The 16,372-nt window shown below is 40.6% G+C and overlaps 2 protein-coding genes across 19 annotated transcripts in view; both read left to right on the plus strand.

Annotated features, from left to right (window-relative positions):
• USP54 (ubiquitin specific peptidase 54) overlaps nucleotides 1-6,837 on the plus strand; it is a 194,630-nt gene extending 187,793 nt beyond the window's left edge. For 12 of the 15 annotated variants that reach the window (XM_077124911.1, XM_077124908.1, XM_077124909.1 and 9 more), the window contains 2 exons: nucleotides 3,151-3,337; nucleotides 5,541-6,837. In XM_077124911.1, the coding sequence (XP_076981026.1) occupies nucleotides 3,151-3,337; nucleotides 5,541-6,040 (687 nt within the window). In that variant the 3' untranslated portion in view covers nucleotides 6,041-6,837. Of the gene's footprint in view, nucleotides 1-3,150; nucleotides 3,338-5,540 lie in introns of those variants that run through there. The other 3 variants (XM_077124921.1, XM_077124919.1, XM_077124920.1) reach the window with 3 other exon arrangements.
• Nucleotides 6,838-9,146: 2,309 nt separating this feature from the next.
• Nucleotides 9,147-16,372, plus strand: part of PPP3CB (protein phosphatase 3 catalytic subunit beta) — a 56,844-nt gene continuing 49,618 nt past the window's right edge. For 3 of the 4 annotated variants that reach the window (XM_077124943.1, XM_077124944.1, XM_077124946.1), the window contains exon 1: nucleotides 9,148-9,226. The gene's annotated coding sequence lies outside the window, so the exon portion shown is untranslated. Of the gene's footprint in view, nucleotides 9,227-16,372 lie in introns of all 4 variants that reach the window. The other variant, XM_077124945.1, reaches the window with a different exon arrangement.

The raw sequence follows: 16,372 nt of genomic DNA on the forward strand, positions 1-16,372 counted from the left end.
ATAATAGAAGGAACATCTAAACCAGGATTAGGGGATCAGGGAAGCTTCCTGGGGGAAGCAAAAAGAAGTTAGCAGGTTAAGAGACCAGAAGCAATCATTAACTGAAATTAAAAGTGGCACACTTGGTATGACAGGATTAGAGATTGGTGAGGGGAGATGATGGAGAATGTTGAGAAGTGAGACTAGAAAGAATATATGCGAGAGTCAGATCATGAACCATGGGGAGTCCTAAGAGTCATAGTGTGAAGAGTTTGGGAGGAAAGAGAGAAGTAGACATATTGGAGAGCTATTTAGGAGGTAAAAAATCAATGGGACTCTGCAAATAAAATCATTACCCTCCCTGCTATGTCAGACATGATATTCAGGAGGGCAAGTCTCCCTGATAATGTTGGACATGACTCTCGTGGATGAGCCTGGCCCCTGGCAATGTGGGATTGACAACACTTTCCTGACCAAAAGGGGGGAAAGAATTGCAACCAAATAAGGTATCAGTGAGTAAGAGAGTTCAAATAAAGTTGAGAGGCCATTCTGGAGGCTACTCTTATGCAAACTTCAGCTAGATATTGCTAATTGCCATGGTTTCTGAAAATCTAACCAACATCATTCCTGTTAATCCTAAAGAATATGTAGGGTCTTTCTGAGATTCTACAAAAGTTTCATGGGCTAAGTTTACTTTCCAGAAACCTGTAACCTCCAGATAGTTCCTAGACCAGATAAGTCCTGAAACCCAAAGGGGCCAGCCTCTCCAAGAATATCAACTAATTCCATTACCCTATCCTATATTGTCAATACCCCTTTTCAACATGACAAAGTTAGAATGGGCACTGCCCTAATATCCCTAAAGATTAGGAGAAGAATCAAAGGAGAAGGAGAAGTTATAACAGAGAAGATAGAATTTAATAAATGAGTATGACTGCTGAGTCATTACTGACATTTCTTTTGGTCTGCAGTGTCTTGGAGTAGCTAGAAGGAAAAACCTGAAATTGTGGAACTGTAACCCATATCAAACTTTGAAATCTGTTCTATAGCTACTTGTTAAAATGTTCTTTGAAATTTATTGTTTTTTGTATATATGTTATATTTCATAATTTTAACATACATTAAAAAAAAACCCAAAACAATGGGACTTGCTGACTGCCTGCTTGGATATGGGGGTGATGGGAGGAGGGGTATTCAGGATGATGCCCAGAATGGGTTAATGATGATATACTTAATTGAAATAGGGAGTACAGGAGCAGAAAGAGATGAATTCAATTTTATACATATTAAGCTTGAGTGGAGACATCTGGTAGGCCTTTATATTTGAGACATGAGCTGAAAATTGAGATTTGGGAATCACAGTCCATTGAAAATCAGAAAAGAGTAGAGTGAAAAAAGGAAAGGAGTTAAGACATGTCCCTAGAGAGTATCAAATTTGTGGTGGCTCTTCTTCTGAAGAATTCCAAAAGGATATTGAGAAGAAGATGCCAGAAAGACAGAAGGGACACCAGGAATACCAAGGGAAGAGTGTTTCAAGAAGAAAAGAGTACTTTATCTCTGTCACATGCTGCTGAGAGGACAGGGCATGGAGAGGTATGGGAGGAATTTGAATCTACAAATCTACAGCAGAAATGGAGTACAGTCTTCAGAAAGCCAGCACAGTGTCTGCTGCTCAGATAGCAAGCTATGATGCTGGGCATATAGCCTGGTCCTTAGGCTATACAGTGAAGGCCTACTATATACCAAACTGTGGTAGGTGTTATGGGCATACAGTGATGAAATCACACAAATTTTGTCCTTGAATAGCTTATAATTTAGTAAAGGAAGTAAGATATATAGACATAAAGATTATTTTATTTAATAGTTATTTATTAAGTACCTGTAATGTTTTCTGTGCTAGGGGTACTGCAGTGAATAAGAAATATTCTACTAGGTAATAAGACCATAGACATGTAAACAAATGATATAATTCCAGGCAATGATAAGTGTGGTGAAGATGAGTAAAAGAAGGCAAGAGGGGATAAGGACTAAAGAAATAACGGTGGGTACCCTCGAGGCTATTTTAGATAGGGTGGTGAAAGAAATCATCTCTAAGGAAGTAACATTTGATCAGAGACCTTAGTGATGTGAAGGTGTGAGTTATGGGAACAACATTCCAGTTATTGGAAACATTGAGTGTAAAGGCCCTGAAGTGGGACTGAGTTTGGTGTATTTGAAGAACATTGAGAAGGTTAGGGTGGAGTGTAAGAGGCATAGAAATGGTAGGAAATAAAGTGAGAAAGTTCAGCGGGGTCAGATCACATATGGTCTTGCAGATAATGGTAAGGAGGTAGCGGACTGGTGATAGGATGGTGATTGGAAACTATAACATTGGTCCAAGTGAGTTTAAATACAAAATCCATAGATAGAAATGACAGTACTTGGCAAAGACAATAAATGGAATTGTGGATGAGGGGTGGAATCAAGAGCAATAGAAACATTTGAGTCTGGTTGTCTTAAGAAACTGTGGTCCCAGGAAGAGGATTTTGGTTCATTTTGGACAATATCAATGTTTCAGCTGTTAAAAGGGATGTTTCTGGGACTTTATCACAAATGTGAGTAGCTAATAGAATATAGAGCATAATCTAAGCATTAATGAATACAAACTTCACAGGCAAAAGAGGTGGCTTTGGAATGTAGCAGTAACAGGAAAGAAGATAGAATAGAGTACTTGGTTCTGTGTTTAAATATATATATATGGTAATTCCCAATACATGGAGGGAGCATAGAATTCTCTTTTGCAATCTTTTAAGCTTTCTGAATTTTGCTTTCCTGTTTTTTTTCTCTATTAAAAAAAACTCTGTTTATCTCAATCTCTAATTTTATAGTTAGCATTAAGGAATTTGCTATAAACCTGGGTTGAGAAGGTAAGGGCAATGAGGAAGACCACTTAAGGGAAAAGGATCTGAAGTTTGGAATCTCTAGTTCATGGCAGTTAGAATGTCTTCTAGAGGAGCTAATAGGGAGAGTAGCTGAGTAAATTGGGTCCCTCTCCAGAACAATGGAATGTTTGTGCTCTGTTCCCTCCATCTCACCCTGCTTGCCTCACTGTGTTTACCCAAACTTGTCTTGCTATTTGTTTATCCTCATCTCTGTTTTTTTTTTTTTTTTTTTGTCTTGTCTCATTTTAAGGATTCATCAAACGTGAGGAAAAAGGCTTTGGAAACCGGGCACCGTTGTTCCAGCTCCTCTTCCCTCCCTGTCTTCCATGATCCTCCTGTGTTTCTCCCTGGTCCCCAACTCTACCCTCCCCAACCACAGTTCCTGTCCCCAGATGTCCTGATGCCCAGCATGGCAGGGGACTCCCATAGACCCCCAGGTAACTCCTCCCAAATCTAATGCTATGTGCCAGAACATGGTGCCTTTCCAGGGGTCCCTAAGGATCAAACCAGTACCCTTATGGGGGGAAAGGGGTGGCCCCAAAGTGGGATGGTATAGATAGGAATTAATCCTTTAAGATCAAGCACTGATCTAGATGAATTGCTTTTCAATCATTTCTTGGGCAATATGGTTATTAGAGCAAGGGTCTAGACCAGCTCCCCACCAGAATCTGATGAACCCATGAGAATGAACTGCTTCAGTCATGAAAGGATAAGCTTTTAAATGACTTATGGGAGTTAATACCCAGACTTTAGGATCCTCCCTCAAGTAGAAAATGTCATCTATATTAGCCAATTTTATCTCCTTTTATCCTGAGCCTCATCTGAGGGATGGTCTAGGAGTGAATGAGAGACTTAGTATGACCCTGTCCATGGAGTACCCATGCATGTATTTGGCCCCTCGCAGTCCTGGGGCAGGTGGGCAGCATCATTGTGGTTTTTTTTTTTTTTTTTTTTGATACTCCACAGCAAGATGCTCTCCTTTTCTTCTTCATGGGCTGAATCTAGAGTTTAAGGCAGTGGTTCTTGATAGAGGTAGGTTGCTACTGGTATCTACTGGGTAGAAGCTAGGCATGCTGCTGTATATCCTACAGGGCACAGGACAGCCCTCCTCCAACAAAGAATTACCAGTCCTAAATATTGATAGTGTTGAGGCTAAGAAACCTTGGCTTAAGGATATAAATGTCTAGGTGTATGTGAGTGTGTGTGTGTGTGTCGGGGGAGGTGGACATTCAGAATATAGAGTAGTATTATTGATGGTTGTGTCCAAATTTCAGAGAGTTTTGAATAATCTGGCCTCCCGGATAGATGGACTCCCTGTTAAACAATGGGGCAGCCAAGGAACAGCCAGTTTCTTTTGACAGTTCTTAGGGGCATCTCTGATCTGTCAGGCAGCATTGATTGCATCTTGTTCTGCACTACAGGGGAGAAAGAAGGCAGCTCCTTGGTCTCAAAGAACTCAAGAGTTTAAATAATCAGAATATATATGGACATACAAACAAAAGTATAGTGCAGATGTTGATTGATGGGTTATAAAATAAAGAATGGAAAGTATTTTTTTAGAAGTGACTTTAAAAAAATAGTTATTTTGTTTTAAGGAAAGGGGAGTAAATGTATAGAAAGGTATTCTACATTGTGTGTATGGAAGGTGTGATGCGAATAAAAGCAGATATCTCTGAGAATGCACAAGACTGTAAGCAGAGGTAGCTTGGCTGGAGTGAAGATATTATGTTAGGAAAAGTAAATGCTGTTTTGGAGTGGTAGCTCTAGAGGCAGAGTTGTCAGAATGGGGAGCACGTCTAATGTGTGTGTGAATGTGAAAGTGTGTGTGTGGTGGAGGAAGGATTATGATGGAGTGAGGTAGAAATAAAGCAACCATCCAGGGACTGTTTAATCTGCACAGTTTGGAACTAAGAAATATGCTTTTTTTGGCATAGGATATTTTTTCTTTCTTTTTTTCTTTTATATATATATATATATATTTTTTTTAATTGAGAAATCCTCACACACATACAGTCCACACATGGTGCACACCCAGTCACAATATCATCACATAATTATGTATTCATCACCATGATCATTTTTAGAACATTTACATCACTCCAGAAAAATAAAAAGAAAAAACTCATACATATCATACCCCTTGCCCCCCCTCTCATTGACCACTAGTATTTCAATCTACCCGATTTATTTTACCCCTTATCCCCCTATTATTTATTTATTTATTTTGTCCATATTTTTATATTCATCTGTTCATGCCCTGGATAAAAGGAGTGTCAGACACAAGGTTTTCACAATCACACAGTCACAGTGTAAAAGCAATATTGTTATACAGTCATCTTCAAGAATCAAGGCTACTGGAACACAGCTCAACAGTTTCAGGTGCTTCCTTCCAGCCACTCCAATGCACCATAAACTAAAAAGGGATATCTATATAATGCATAAGAATAATCAGAAACATTATTTTGATAAACCTTAAGAATTTTTTAAAAATGAAATAAAAATAAGGCTAGGATGCTTATTTCCTTTGTGTGTATGCTCTTGGAGGGATAGGGAGTTGAGAGGAACAACCAGGGATGGTCCTGCGGGAAGGAGAATTATTACTGAAAATGCTCAGTCTTTGGGTTTCTTTTCTTTCCCCAGGAACGTCAAGGTGTGCCCAACAGTTTCTGGCTCTGCGTAACAGGGGTGAAACTTCCCAAGGGATCAAATACACAGGAAGGACTTTGAACTACCGGAGTCTCCCACATCGTTCCAGAGCTGATGCCTCCTGGGGATCCTGGTCAGAGGCTAACCAGGATATTGGGGCCAGATTCTTGACCACTCCAGGGTACAAGCCTCAGCCATCCCATACTGCCACACCACCAGAAAGACACCAGGGATTTCAGGTTCCTCATGCTCAGTCCTGGGGGGACCTCTCTCACTCCACCTCTCATCCTCCCATTGTCCACCCTGTGTCTCCACAATCCAGCACTCTTCATATATCCATGAGGTCAGCTTGGAATTTGGGCCCTCTTCCAGGGTCCCGAGCCCCAGGTCCTCGAAGAGTAGATATGCCCCCAGATGATGACTGGAGACAAAGCAGTTATGTCACGCAACCTGGGCACAGGTGGACAGGGGAGAAAGGCTTCTGTTTGTTTTAGCAGATACCCCTGGATGAAAACAGATCAGGGCCAGAGCCCTGTAGCACAGAAAATGGTAATGGTCACCATTTCCTTTCTGGGGTTGTACATCATTTCTCTGTAAAACTTTACTGTGGGCAGATTTGGTACCTTGCATCCCTGCCATGGTTGTACCAGTCTTATCTCAGCATAGAGTTGGCAGTTTCCCCTGGGGATGCCAGGAACCTCTAAAGAGACCTGGTTCTTTGGAAGGGAATATTTGAAATTTCAACTTGCATTCACCTAGCAAAAGGAAGCAGCTGCTATTTAGGGCTTTATTTGAGCCACTTTAAAGATTAATAATCCATGGTATTACTTTGGACACTAACAATTTCTTAGGATTTGAAGATCACAATTTTATTCTTGGATACTCTATGCCCCCTCATCCTCTGTTCCCTACTATAGTCCCAACTTCTGTTCTTTGTTTTATCCACCTATGCCTATTACCTGACCTGTTTTCCCCATCTCCCATCCTTGGAGGGACATGTAGCCATGTGGTCATGTCCCTGATCACATTATTCATGACAGCCCCCCTGCGCAGATATTATGACCTGTCAGCCTTCCCTGTACCCCTAAACCTTAAGCCTAGAATGTGGAACTGTCAACAGGTAGAGTCAGGCACACTAACACCCCCTCCTGCCTGCAGCAGCAGAGCCATTACTGCCACATGTTCAGTCGCTGTTATAAACCCTCAGAATCAGCTGAACTATTTTAGGGCCAAACATATTGTTTTTGTAAAGTATTTTTCATTAATAAATCTATAAGATAGTTCTATTTAATCCTTTTGTCTTTCTTCCCTTTGTGTGCTCTTTTGTATTGGGGTGGGGATATATATATATATATATGAATGAGGTACCTTCTGACTGAAGGAAGGTGAGGAACAAAGGAGGAGTATTTACACTCAGAGTGGGAGTCAGTGGTCCCTAAAATGGAATGACTTATTTAATGTGTTATTATAGCTCCTTGCATGTTTACTTTTGCTGCCAGAGGCATTCAATATATCACTTTCTCTGTTCTCTTCTTTAGTGAGGTTTTCTGGGGATTTGAATTCCTCTTACAAACTCACTGCTGGTCTGTGTATTCTTGGTGCCCTCCCCCCATCTTACAGGTTTGATGTAAGATGTACCTATCACTTCCTTTCTCCCTTCTCATGGCTGCCTCTGCTGACTTCTTCCCTTTTGGAGTTATGGCAATTCTGCCAGAAAGATCCCTTTTACCCCTTGCCTCACTCCCCAAACTGAGAACTTGTGGGTTCTCAGTACAAAGAATACCCATAGAACACTTCCCTCTTCTTTTACCCCTAGTCTTAGGATCATTGAGATTGACATAAAAAAGAGATAGAAAGGTACTCATTGAGACTTTTGGATCACTGCTTATCTGTTATCATTTATCAAGAACTGATTCTGAGCAAATGTAATGTTGAGCAGGAAGATGGGCAGGAATTTCTTATCCCATCAAGATACATAGTTTTGGTGGATATGCTGGTCTGTGACCACGATTCAAAGCATCTCCTGGTGGCATACACTCTTTCCTAATAATTATTGGCCAAACCGTCAGTCTTTTCATGTCCCTCTACCCCATTCCCAATGAATGTTGGCTATCATGGTGTATTCACTAAATGAGGCTGAATAAAATATACCAGAAATGGAAAGGCTTTTAGAAAGGGAATTTGTTATAAAGTTTACAGTTCTAAGGCCAGAAAAATATCCTCACTAAGGCATCCAGGAAAAGATACCTTGACTCAAGAATGGCAGATATCTGTCACATGGGAAGACATGTGGCTGGTGCCTGCTGGTCTTTGTTTACAGTTCTGTTGCTTCTAGCTTCTGATAACACTGGTTTCCTGTCTAAGCATCTGTAGGCCTTCACTTAGCTTCTCCAGGACACAACCCTGGGTTCTGGCTTGCTTAGCATCTCATGGGTAGGTACATGGCATCGTCTGCTGGGCTCTCCTCCTTTCTAGGCATGTGCTCTCTCTCTTGGCACTCCAAGCATTTCCAAACATCCGTGTCTCTGACAGCTCTGGAACAACTGTCCTCCAAGCGTCTGCATCTGAGGTTTCTTCAAAATGTTTCCCCTTTTAAAAGACTCTAGTAAACTAATCAAGACACACCTTGAATGGGTGGAATCACATCTCCATCTAATCAAAAGGTCATCACATCTCCATGAAAGTCATTTAACCAAAAGTTCACACCTACAACTGAGCAAATCACATCTCCACGGAAACAATCCAATCAAAGTTTCCCACCCTAAACAATAGGTCTGGCCCCGCAAGATCGATCAGGGTTAAACATGGCTTTTCTGGGGTACATAATAGTTTCAAACCAGCACACATTGTATCCTTAAAAGGTTTCCGTAAGTCATTGATTCTGTACATGTACAGAAATACTTAGGAGCTAAGTATTTCCAAATTTCTATTTTCTGAATGAATGAATAGGGAGACTGTTCTTTTCAACTGAATTCTGCAGATTCCCTTTACATGTTTTTCTCAACCTTTGGAGCCTAGGCGGCTCCAGTTACATTCTTACTCTGTGCCTTCAGCTCTCAGACTCTAAACCTAAGGAACAGAATCTTTTTTCAAACTCCATTTTGTTTGCCCATGTCCTCCCTCTAGACCCTATGATGCCGCATCTATTTTCCTGTCCCCTGCCAACCCTTTAGTACCCAGATCTAGTAGCTGAGTTATTATACATTTGATTCTCTAACAGGAGATTCTGAATTTGATCACGTCTCCTCCTCTTACTGGGAGTTTTTTTGAAGGCAGCGTCCTGATTTCTCATTCACCGCAGCAACTAGCTAAGGACTTCCTGCTCTCCCCACGATTTTGTTTCTGTAGGTCCAGAATTTTAAACTGATCCCTTGGACTTGTCCTGTTTCTCTATTATCCTTAGTAATTTTGCCTAAGTCCCTAAAGCCTGGTCCCGCCCCCGCCCCCGCGCGCGCGGTGCATGCTGGTCTCAGTCCCTCTGTAGGGAAAGAGGGTCCGCCATGTTCCCCGGCGGCGCTGCCGCTTGGCTCTGGTAGCCGCCGCCCCCACCCCCAACCCCGCCCGGCCCAGCGCCTAGCCGAGCCCCGGGCCTAGCATGGCCGCCCCGGAGCCGGCCCGGGCTGCACCGCCCCCACCCCCGCCCCCGCCGCCCCCTCCTGGGGCCGACCGCGTCGTCAAAGGTGAGAGGTGGACGAAGCCTTGGGGGCCTGGCCTGGGGAACTGTTTATGAGGGCGGGCGGGAGATCGTCCCCTCGGGAGTGGGCCCGGGAAGGCGGGCGAGTGACTGGCTGCCTCCCTTGGGGAGTGGCCCCTGGGCGGGCCCCTGCTGGGCCGGGCTGAATCGGTGGCTGCCGTTCCACTATCTCCCGCTTGCCTTCGGGCCACGGCTGGGGTTTCGCTCTCGGGGTCTTTTTACTGAAGGGGACAGGCTGCTAGCGGCAGGGAGCCCATTTCCTTTCCCACTTGGCCTGTCAAAGCGGCCCAGGGGCTGCGATTTAGCTTCCTGCTCCGCGACAGCTGCACGCTGACTTCCCGGGCAGACCGAGGGGCTCGGAGACCTTCAACCACGCGGGGCCGTGCGATGAGCCGTCAGAAATCACCTCGGCTTTGGCCCACGCCTGTTCCCCAGTGACAGCCGCCCGCCGTGTCCGCACCTAGATAGCCCCAGCCGCAGGGGTTCGGACCTGGCCCTCTGGTACCTCCCCACGCGGAAATGGGGGAACCATATGGTATTGGACAAGGGTGAAGGGTCGAGGCTGGATTTGGGAGCCCAGGATTAAACTGCAGAATAGGAGGAGGAAAAGCAGCGGCAAGGAAAGAAGAAAAAAGCCTTGTGGCTAGGAAGAAGTATTTACTTTAGAAAACCGTTAACACCGGTTAAAAACCTAAAGGTGGCTACCCCTTATTCTTCCCAGTCACTCTTATATAGGAGATCTTCCCCAAGAAGAAGAAGTTAAATGTTACCTTTGTTTTTCTACTGAGGCAGAATTTATGAATGTTTACCGACAACAGGTTTGCAGCTTTATTTAAAACAGAGACATTGAAGTCTAATTGAGAGTGATTTAATATTTCCAAGCTCTCTGGAAGAGTGCAGCAACCTCAGAACTGCCATGGAGATGAAAAAAAGAATTTTAACTGATACTTCTTTAGCCTTATAGCTTGGCTAAAGAATTGATATCATTTTAGAATAAAGTTTTTTTAAAAACATATTTTTTAAAAGCTAGATATCTTTTTGAGGCTATTTTTGTTTTTCATTCAGTTTCTCAAATATACTGGCACAATGTTTAAACACTTTGCCCCGCATTTGAAATATGTTTCCATTAAAATATTTAAAAACATGAACAACTTTTTCTTTTGCGTTTTTTTCATATTTCAATTTGAGCCTCCTTTGGTTCATAAAAGAATAGCACTAACTGGTACTCAGGCTTGTGTGGATTATTTTTGAAGTTACCAGTGTATCCATTTGGGCCATTCTAGGAAATAAGCTGAATAAAGAGTTTATGGAATCCTTGTCCTGAGAATCTTTAAAAAAAAAAAAAAAAAAGAAAGAAATTTTGGTAGTTCAGGTATTCATCCTATCATGAAATCCTGAAGTTTTGTCGGAGTGGGAACAAGGGCCATAGGCTGCTGCTTCATTTTCTGACTGTATTTGTGTGTTATTTGTTCATTTGCCTGGCCACTTATCATTTTATTTGTGTTTGTGAATTTTCTTGTCCTTTGTCATGTATATGGTAATGTTTTCCCTGTACTGGTTTAATGCGGTAAAGAAAAGATTCCAAGCACAAGGTGGATTCCTTGAGAATGAATTGTGAACCCAAGACACAGTTGTATTTGCAGTTTATTGGTATGGAATAAAAGCCATTTGACTTAAATAAATAGAAAGGGAGCTTATTGGTACAAAAGATATAGTTAAAGTTCATGGATATATCTCCACCCCTTAGTTATACCTTCTTCATAGAGACAACTTCCTTTTCTTTATGGAATTTGTTAGCCAATTGGAATGCTTGATTTGGATCACATGTTTAGAAATGGTGTGCAATAGACTAGTATGCTTTGAAGCTCATGTGGTCTCACTTCTGGCTTCCTCTACAGCCACTGGGAAATTCACCTTTCATATAGTTCTAGAAATCCACTCAGAGTTCATCTAAAGGCTTCTTTGTTGCCTTCCACATTCAGTAATTGTATTGTAATGTTACATTTAATTACAGAAGAGCCCTGGTGACCTGAAGATCACCAAGGTGCTGGGCAGATTTTCAACTTAAAACCGAGATTTCTTAAGTCCAGGATGTGGTGCTGGTATTGCATCTGTGCCATTTCATAGTAGTAATGTTATGGAAATCATGGTTGCTCCCTAAAACTTTTCCTTATTATTTTTCTCTAAATTTTATGCTCTTAAACTTCTAGTCAGGAGGCCTATATTTTATGGTCATGCAAGGTTTTGGAGGGGGTATAGATTTTTCTGTGTTTACTATCAGATGTCTGAAATTAATTTCCTGTGCAGAAATTTGGGAGCTTAGAATACTGTAAGATGAATCACTTGTAACATTGATAATCTGTTCATTGAAATTATGGTTATTAGGTTTGCTGGTTAATTAAGGCAAATTTGGTTCTGAGCCTAATCCAGCTGCTGGCTCAGGTTAACATAGCCCAAATGGTTTAGGTTAGAGAACATGTCCTCTTAATTATTTTCTGTTGAGCATTTTTCTATTTTTTTTAGCTAAGAATAAGAAATTGAAAATAATAAAATGGAAACAACTAAGGAAAAAAGCTAGCTCTGTGGGGCGGGCCATGGAGGCTCAGCAGGCAGAGTTCTCATCTGCCATGCGGGAGACCAGTATTCAATTCCTGGTGCCTGCCTGTTCTAGTTTGCTAGCTGCTGGAATGCAACACACCAGAGACAGATTGGCTTTTAATAAACGGGGATTTATTTCTTTAGTTCTTCAGAGGAAAGGCAGCTAACTTTCAACTGAGTTTCTTTCTTATGTGGAAAGGCACAGGGTGATTTCTGCTGGCCTTCTCTCCAGGCCTCTGGGTTCCAACAACTTTCCCCAGGGTGATTTCTTTCTGCATCTCCAAAGGCCTGGGCTGAGCTGTGAGTGCTGAGATGAGGTATGCTGAGCTGCTTGGGCTGTGCTACTGTTGAGTCTCTCATTTAAGCACCAGCCAATTAAATCAAACATCATTCATTGCAGCAGGCACGCCTCCTAGCTGACTGCAAATGTAATCAACAACAGATGAGGTTCACATGCCATTGGTTCATGTCCACAGCAATAGAACTAAGCACTTCACCTAGCCAAGTTGACACTAGAATCTAACTACCACACTGCCCATGCAAAAATAATAATAATAAAGCTAACTATATGCATGCATGCCTGACTTCCAAGTGCAAAATTGGTGTGGGTAGTTAAAGAAAAAGACTTTGAGTTTATTTATACTGCCCTCCCCCCAAGTCTTGGATGGGGGGAGGTTGTCCAGATATTTCCTTTTTTGCCCCAGATTCTTTTAAAATGTACTTTTTGCTCTATAGACTAGGTTCCAGGTTTGTAAAGTTGAATTTTCCCTCTGAACTTCTTAGGTCTCTCAATCTTGGTAGAGAATTTCACCTTTGTCATTTAGAGGACATAGTCTATATACTATGTATATGTTCATTTTGGCTCCTATAAAGTGACTCATTTTCTTTTGCATTCAGCTTTTTCTCTTTGTTTTCTAACAGTTATTTTGACCGTTTGTCTTAAATTGTGAGATTTTCAGAATGGACCAAAATGATGAAGTATGTCTATGTTTTAATTTTTTTAAGCTGAGGTATCTTTGATGGTTAGCCTTATGATTCATTTAGATTCTGTTGCCAGCTACCCTGCTTATAAATCTGAAGTAATTTGGCTAAAGTGTTTTCCAGTACTCGTATCTTTTTTAGGATTGCTTATTTTCATTACAGAGTTTCAGATAGCCCACATATAGGCCTTGGCGTCACATGGCTGCTTCAGTGTTTCTTGCTAGTTCTATTTCATTGTGTTTTTAAGCAGCTTGAATTTAATTTTTGATTACATGTTCTGTTTTTTGTACTTAACTATCTAAAAAGATAACTCTTGAAAATGATTTTTCCTTCCACCCCCATTAAAATGTTAACCATACTAAAATAAATCTTCAGTACCATGTGTCCTAGAGAAAGTAAGGGAACAGAGAATATAACGTTTGTGTGTATGAGAGAGAGGGGGCAAGAGAACACTGTGGTATCAAGTCATCTTAGAAGGAAAATGCTAAGGAGGAAATACAGCTGCTCAGTAGTGAGGCAAAATCTTCAGGTTCCAGAACTGTTGAATGAATTGGCAAGAGTTGTAAGGGAAAGTTTGATGAACAGAGCCTTGATTTATTAAATGAGGTGTATTTTAGTGCCAATCACGTGACTTCATTTCAGCGTAAGAATGCTTGTTTATACATAGAGATAAAATGAATCAAAGTGATTTTGAACATCCTTGTATCATATATAGAATTTATTTTGGAACATAAAAGTAATCAGCAAATATTTGTTAAACACATGTCGAATGCTAAAAACTGTAAAAAATTATAAAAGGTAAGATATAATCTTGGTCCTTGGGAAAATAAGTACTCAAGAAAAGTTAAAATATGTCATAAGTACAGGCATGATTAATAATTGCGAAATAAGTGGCAGAGCCAGTGAGTTGTCTGAGTTCAAAGGACATAGTAAAGATTCTGGGCTGGAATGGTCAATGAAGGGTTTGTGCGGTAGGAAAGAGACCTTGAGAGATGGATAGGATTGAAATAGGCAGAGAATTGGGACCATTTACTTGTGCAATATTTATTGAGTACCAGCTTTGTATCAGGCATTAGGGATACAGAATTTAATAAGATATATTCTCTTGGAGTGCTGGCATCTAGTGGGGGAGACATCATAGAAATAATATGATGAATTAGGTTCAGAGTGCTTTTGGACAAGAAATTGACTCTTTTACTTGGAGAGAAAGCATCACTGAGATGATAATGTTTTGAGGTAGGGCTTGAAGGGTGAGTAGAATTCCTCCAGGCAGACAGTAAAGCTGGCATTGAGAAAATATTTTCTGATAGCAGTAGCATAAAGGCAGGAGTTTGAAAAAAGCGTGAATTACGTGGCAGTAGTGTGTAAAGTGTTTGGCAAGGAGTGGCAGGAAGTGAAGCTGGAAAGAATCTTTCCTATGCAAGTTGAGAAGCTGGAACTTAAGCTAGTAAGCAGTATAGTCTCTCAATGATTAAGAACATTGGGTTCTAGAGTCAGACTGCCTAGGTTTGAATCCTAGCTCTACTACTTGTTAACTCTCTCAATTTGAACAAGATACTTAACATCCCCCAACCTTAGTTTTCTCATGTATAAAATGGAGTTAAAGTATTATCATGGGATGTTTGTGAGGATTAGTGTAGACAGTACATGCAAAGTATAAACTATGGTGTCTGCCTGGCACGTGATAAGCACTCCACCAATCACAGCCATCACCATTATTATTATTGAAGGTTTCAAAGTAGAAGAATGACCCAAGATTTTGGTTTTTGAAAGCTAAACCATAGTATTATGTGGAATGAATTGTTAGGTAGGGAAGGGCATGAAGCAGGGTGTCTGCCTAGAAAATTAATGGAGTAATCCGGGTGAAAGATGACCAATGCATGAATTGAAGAAGGAAAGGAGAGAAACCAGATATAACAGCTTCTGAATGCTGTTAGGAAAAGGTAGAGTCTATTTGATCTCAGTGATTGGAATAAAACAGATGGGAGGGCAAAACTTTTTAAGGGAATAAATCAGATTAATTTTGCTTTGGGGATTAATTGAATTGGCATTTGTGGTAGGATGTAAAGGTTGGAATGATGTGTAAAAGACTGAAAAGGATCAAATTGAGAATGGCCTTGAAAATAAGATTCAGGATTTTCTTTTTCTTTATTCTTTAGGCATTAAAACACTCCCCCAAATTTTTAGTGGGTTAATCTAATTGGGCATTGTATAATCAGAGGGGAAGAAGAGTAGAAATTTTAAGATTTTCCCAGTGAACAAGGTGATAAATAATTGAATTAGCTTTGCAGCAATGGAGATGAAAGAAAATGAGGATTTGAAGATTCAATAGGACTTAGTGTCCAAAAGAGAGCAGTGATACCAAAATTTTAAGTCTGAGTGGCAGAAAATGGTGATATCATTTCAAAAATAAGGAACCATTTGTATTCAAAGAACCACCATCAGTTAAGAGGCCTATGGGATACAGTGACACTTTAAAGGCAATTCTGTTAGATGAATTGAATCTTTCCTTAGAACATTTGGCCAACCCATGTTTCCAATCTTGGCAAGTGAATGGTTATATCATTTTTTCATGATGTCGAGCCTTTTGATAACCCTACCAGTCAGAAGAGAATCATCATTGTGCTGGTATAAGGTATTAGGGACCTCAGTTTCAGTCTAAGCTTTACCTATTACTAGTTAAAACTCCTTGGGCAAAGCACTTAACGTCTCTGATGTTACCACATATACCACATTTGCAAAACTGAGATAAAACTTGCCTTACCAAATTCACAGAAGAATGTTTCTGATAATCACATGGGGTTATGTATGTGAAAGTACTTTGCCAACTGTAGATAAAGAACTATATCTTGTCATTGCTTCATAAATTAGTATCAAGATATATGGGATATCATAAGTTCAGTAGATATTAGTATCTGTGTTCTAATCAGTAGGTATTTAGAGATGAAAAACATAGCTATCTCCTTTCGAGGAGCTCATATACTGGTAGGGGATACAGATCTTTACAGTACAATTGATAAAGTGCTATTCTGTAACTGTACATTATATGCCGTGCTATGGACCATAAAGAAGGGACACATTAACCTAAGCTGGGAAGATCAAGAAATTTTCAAGAAAAGGAATATGTGAAAAGAGGGTTTAAAACAAGGAGGAGTTAGACAAAGAAAGGGAAAGATAGCATCCTCTCAAAAAGCAAATAAGACTTGCGAAGTACAGAGAAGATTGACATAGTTTAAGAAATGAAGATAAAGTGTCTGGAGTATAGCCGTCTCTGGAATATGAGGTAGTAGCAGAAGATGAATTTAAGCAGGAGCCAGATCATAAGGAATCTCATATGCCATGCTAAGGTAAAGAATTATGATATTACATATTGAAGCCAGTCTTGAAGCAGGAGAATGTTGAGATTTGAAGAGTACTCTGTATTGTGGAGCATGGGCAAAATTGAGATGAAAATAATTCTAGAAAAAAATGAAGTTTTTATTGAATATCTCTGTGAACCAAAGGGACGAAACAGATTGGAGAGTTATTTAGGACCTATTGACTATGTAGAGTG

This window comes from Tamandua tetradactyla, chromosome 13 (genome assembly GCF_023851605.1).
Source record: "Tamandua tetradactyla isolate mTamTet1 chromosome 13, mTamTet1.pri, whole genome shotgun sequence".
In the NCBI taxonomy this organism is placed as follows: Eukaryota; Metazoa; Chordata; class Mammalia; order Pilosa; family Myrmecophagidae; genus Tamandua; species Tamandua tetradactyla.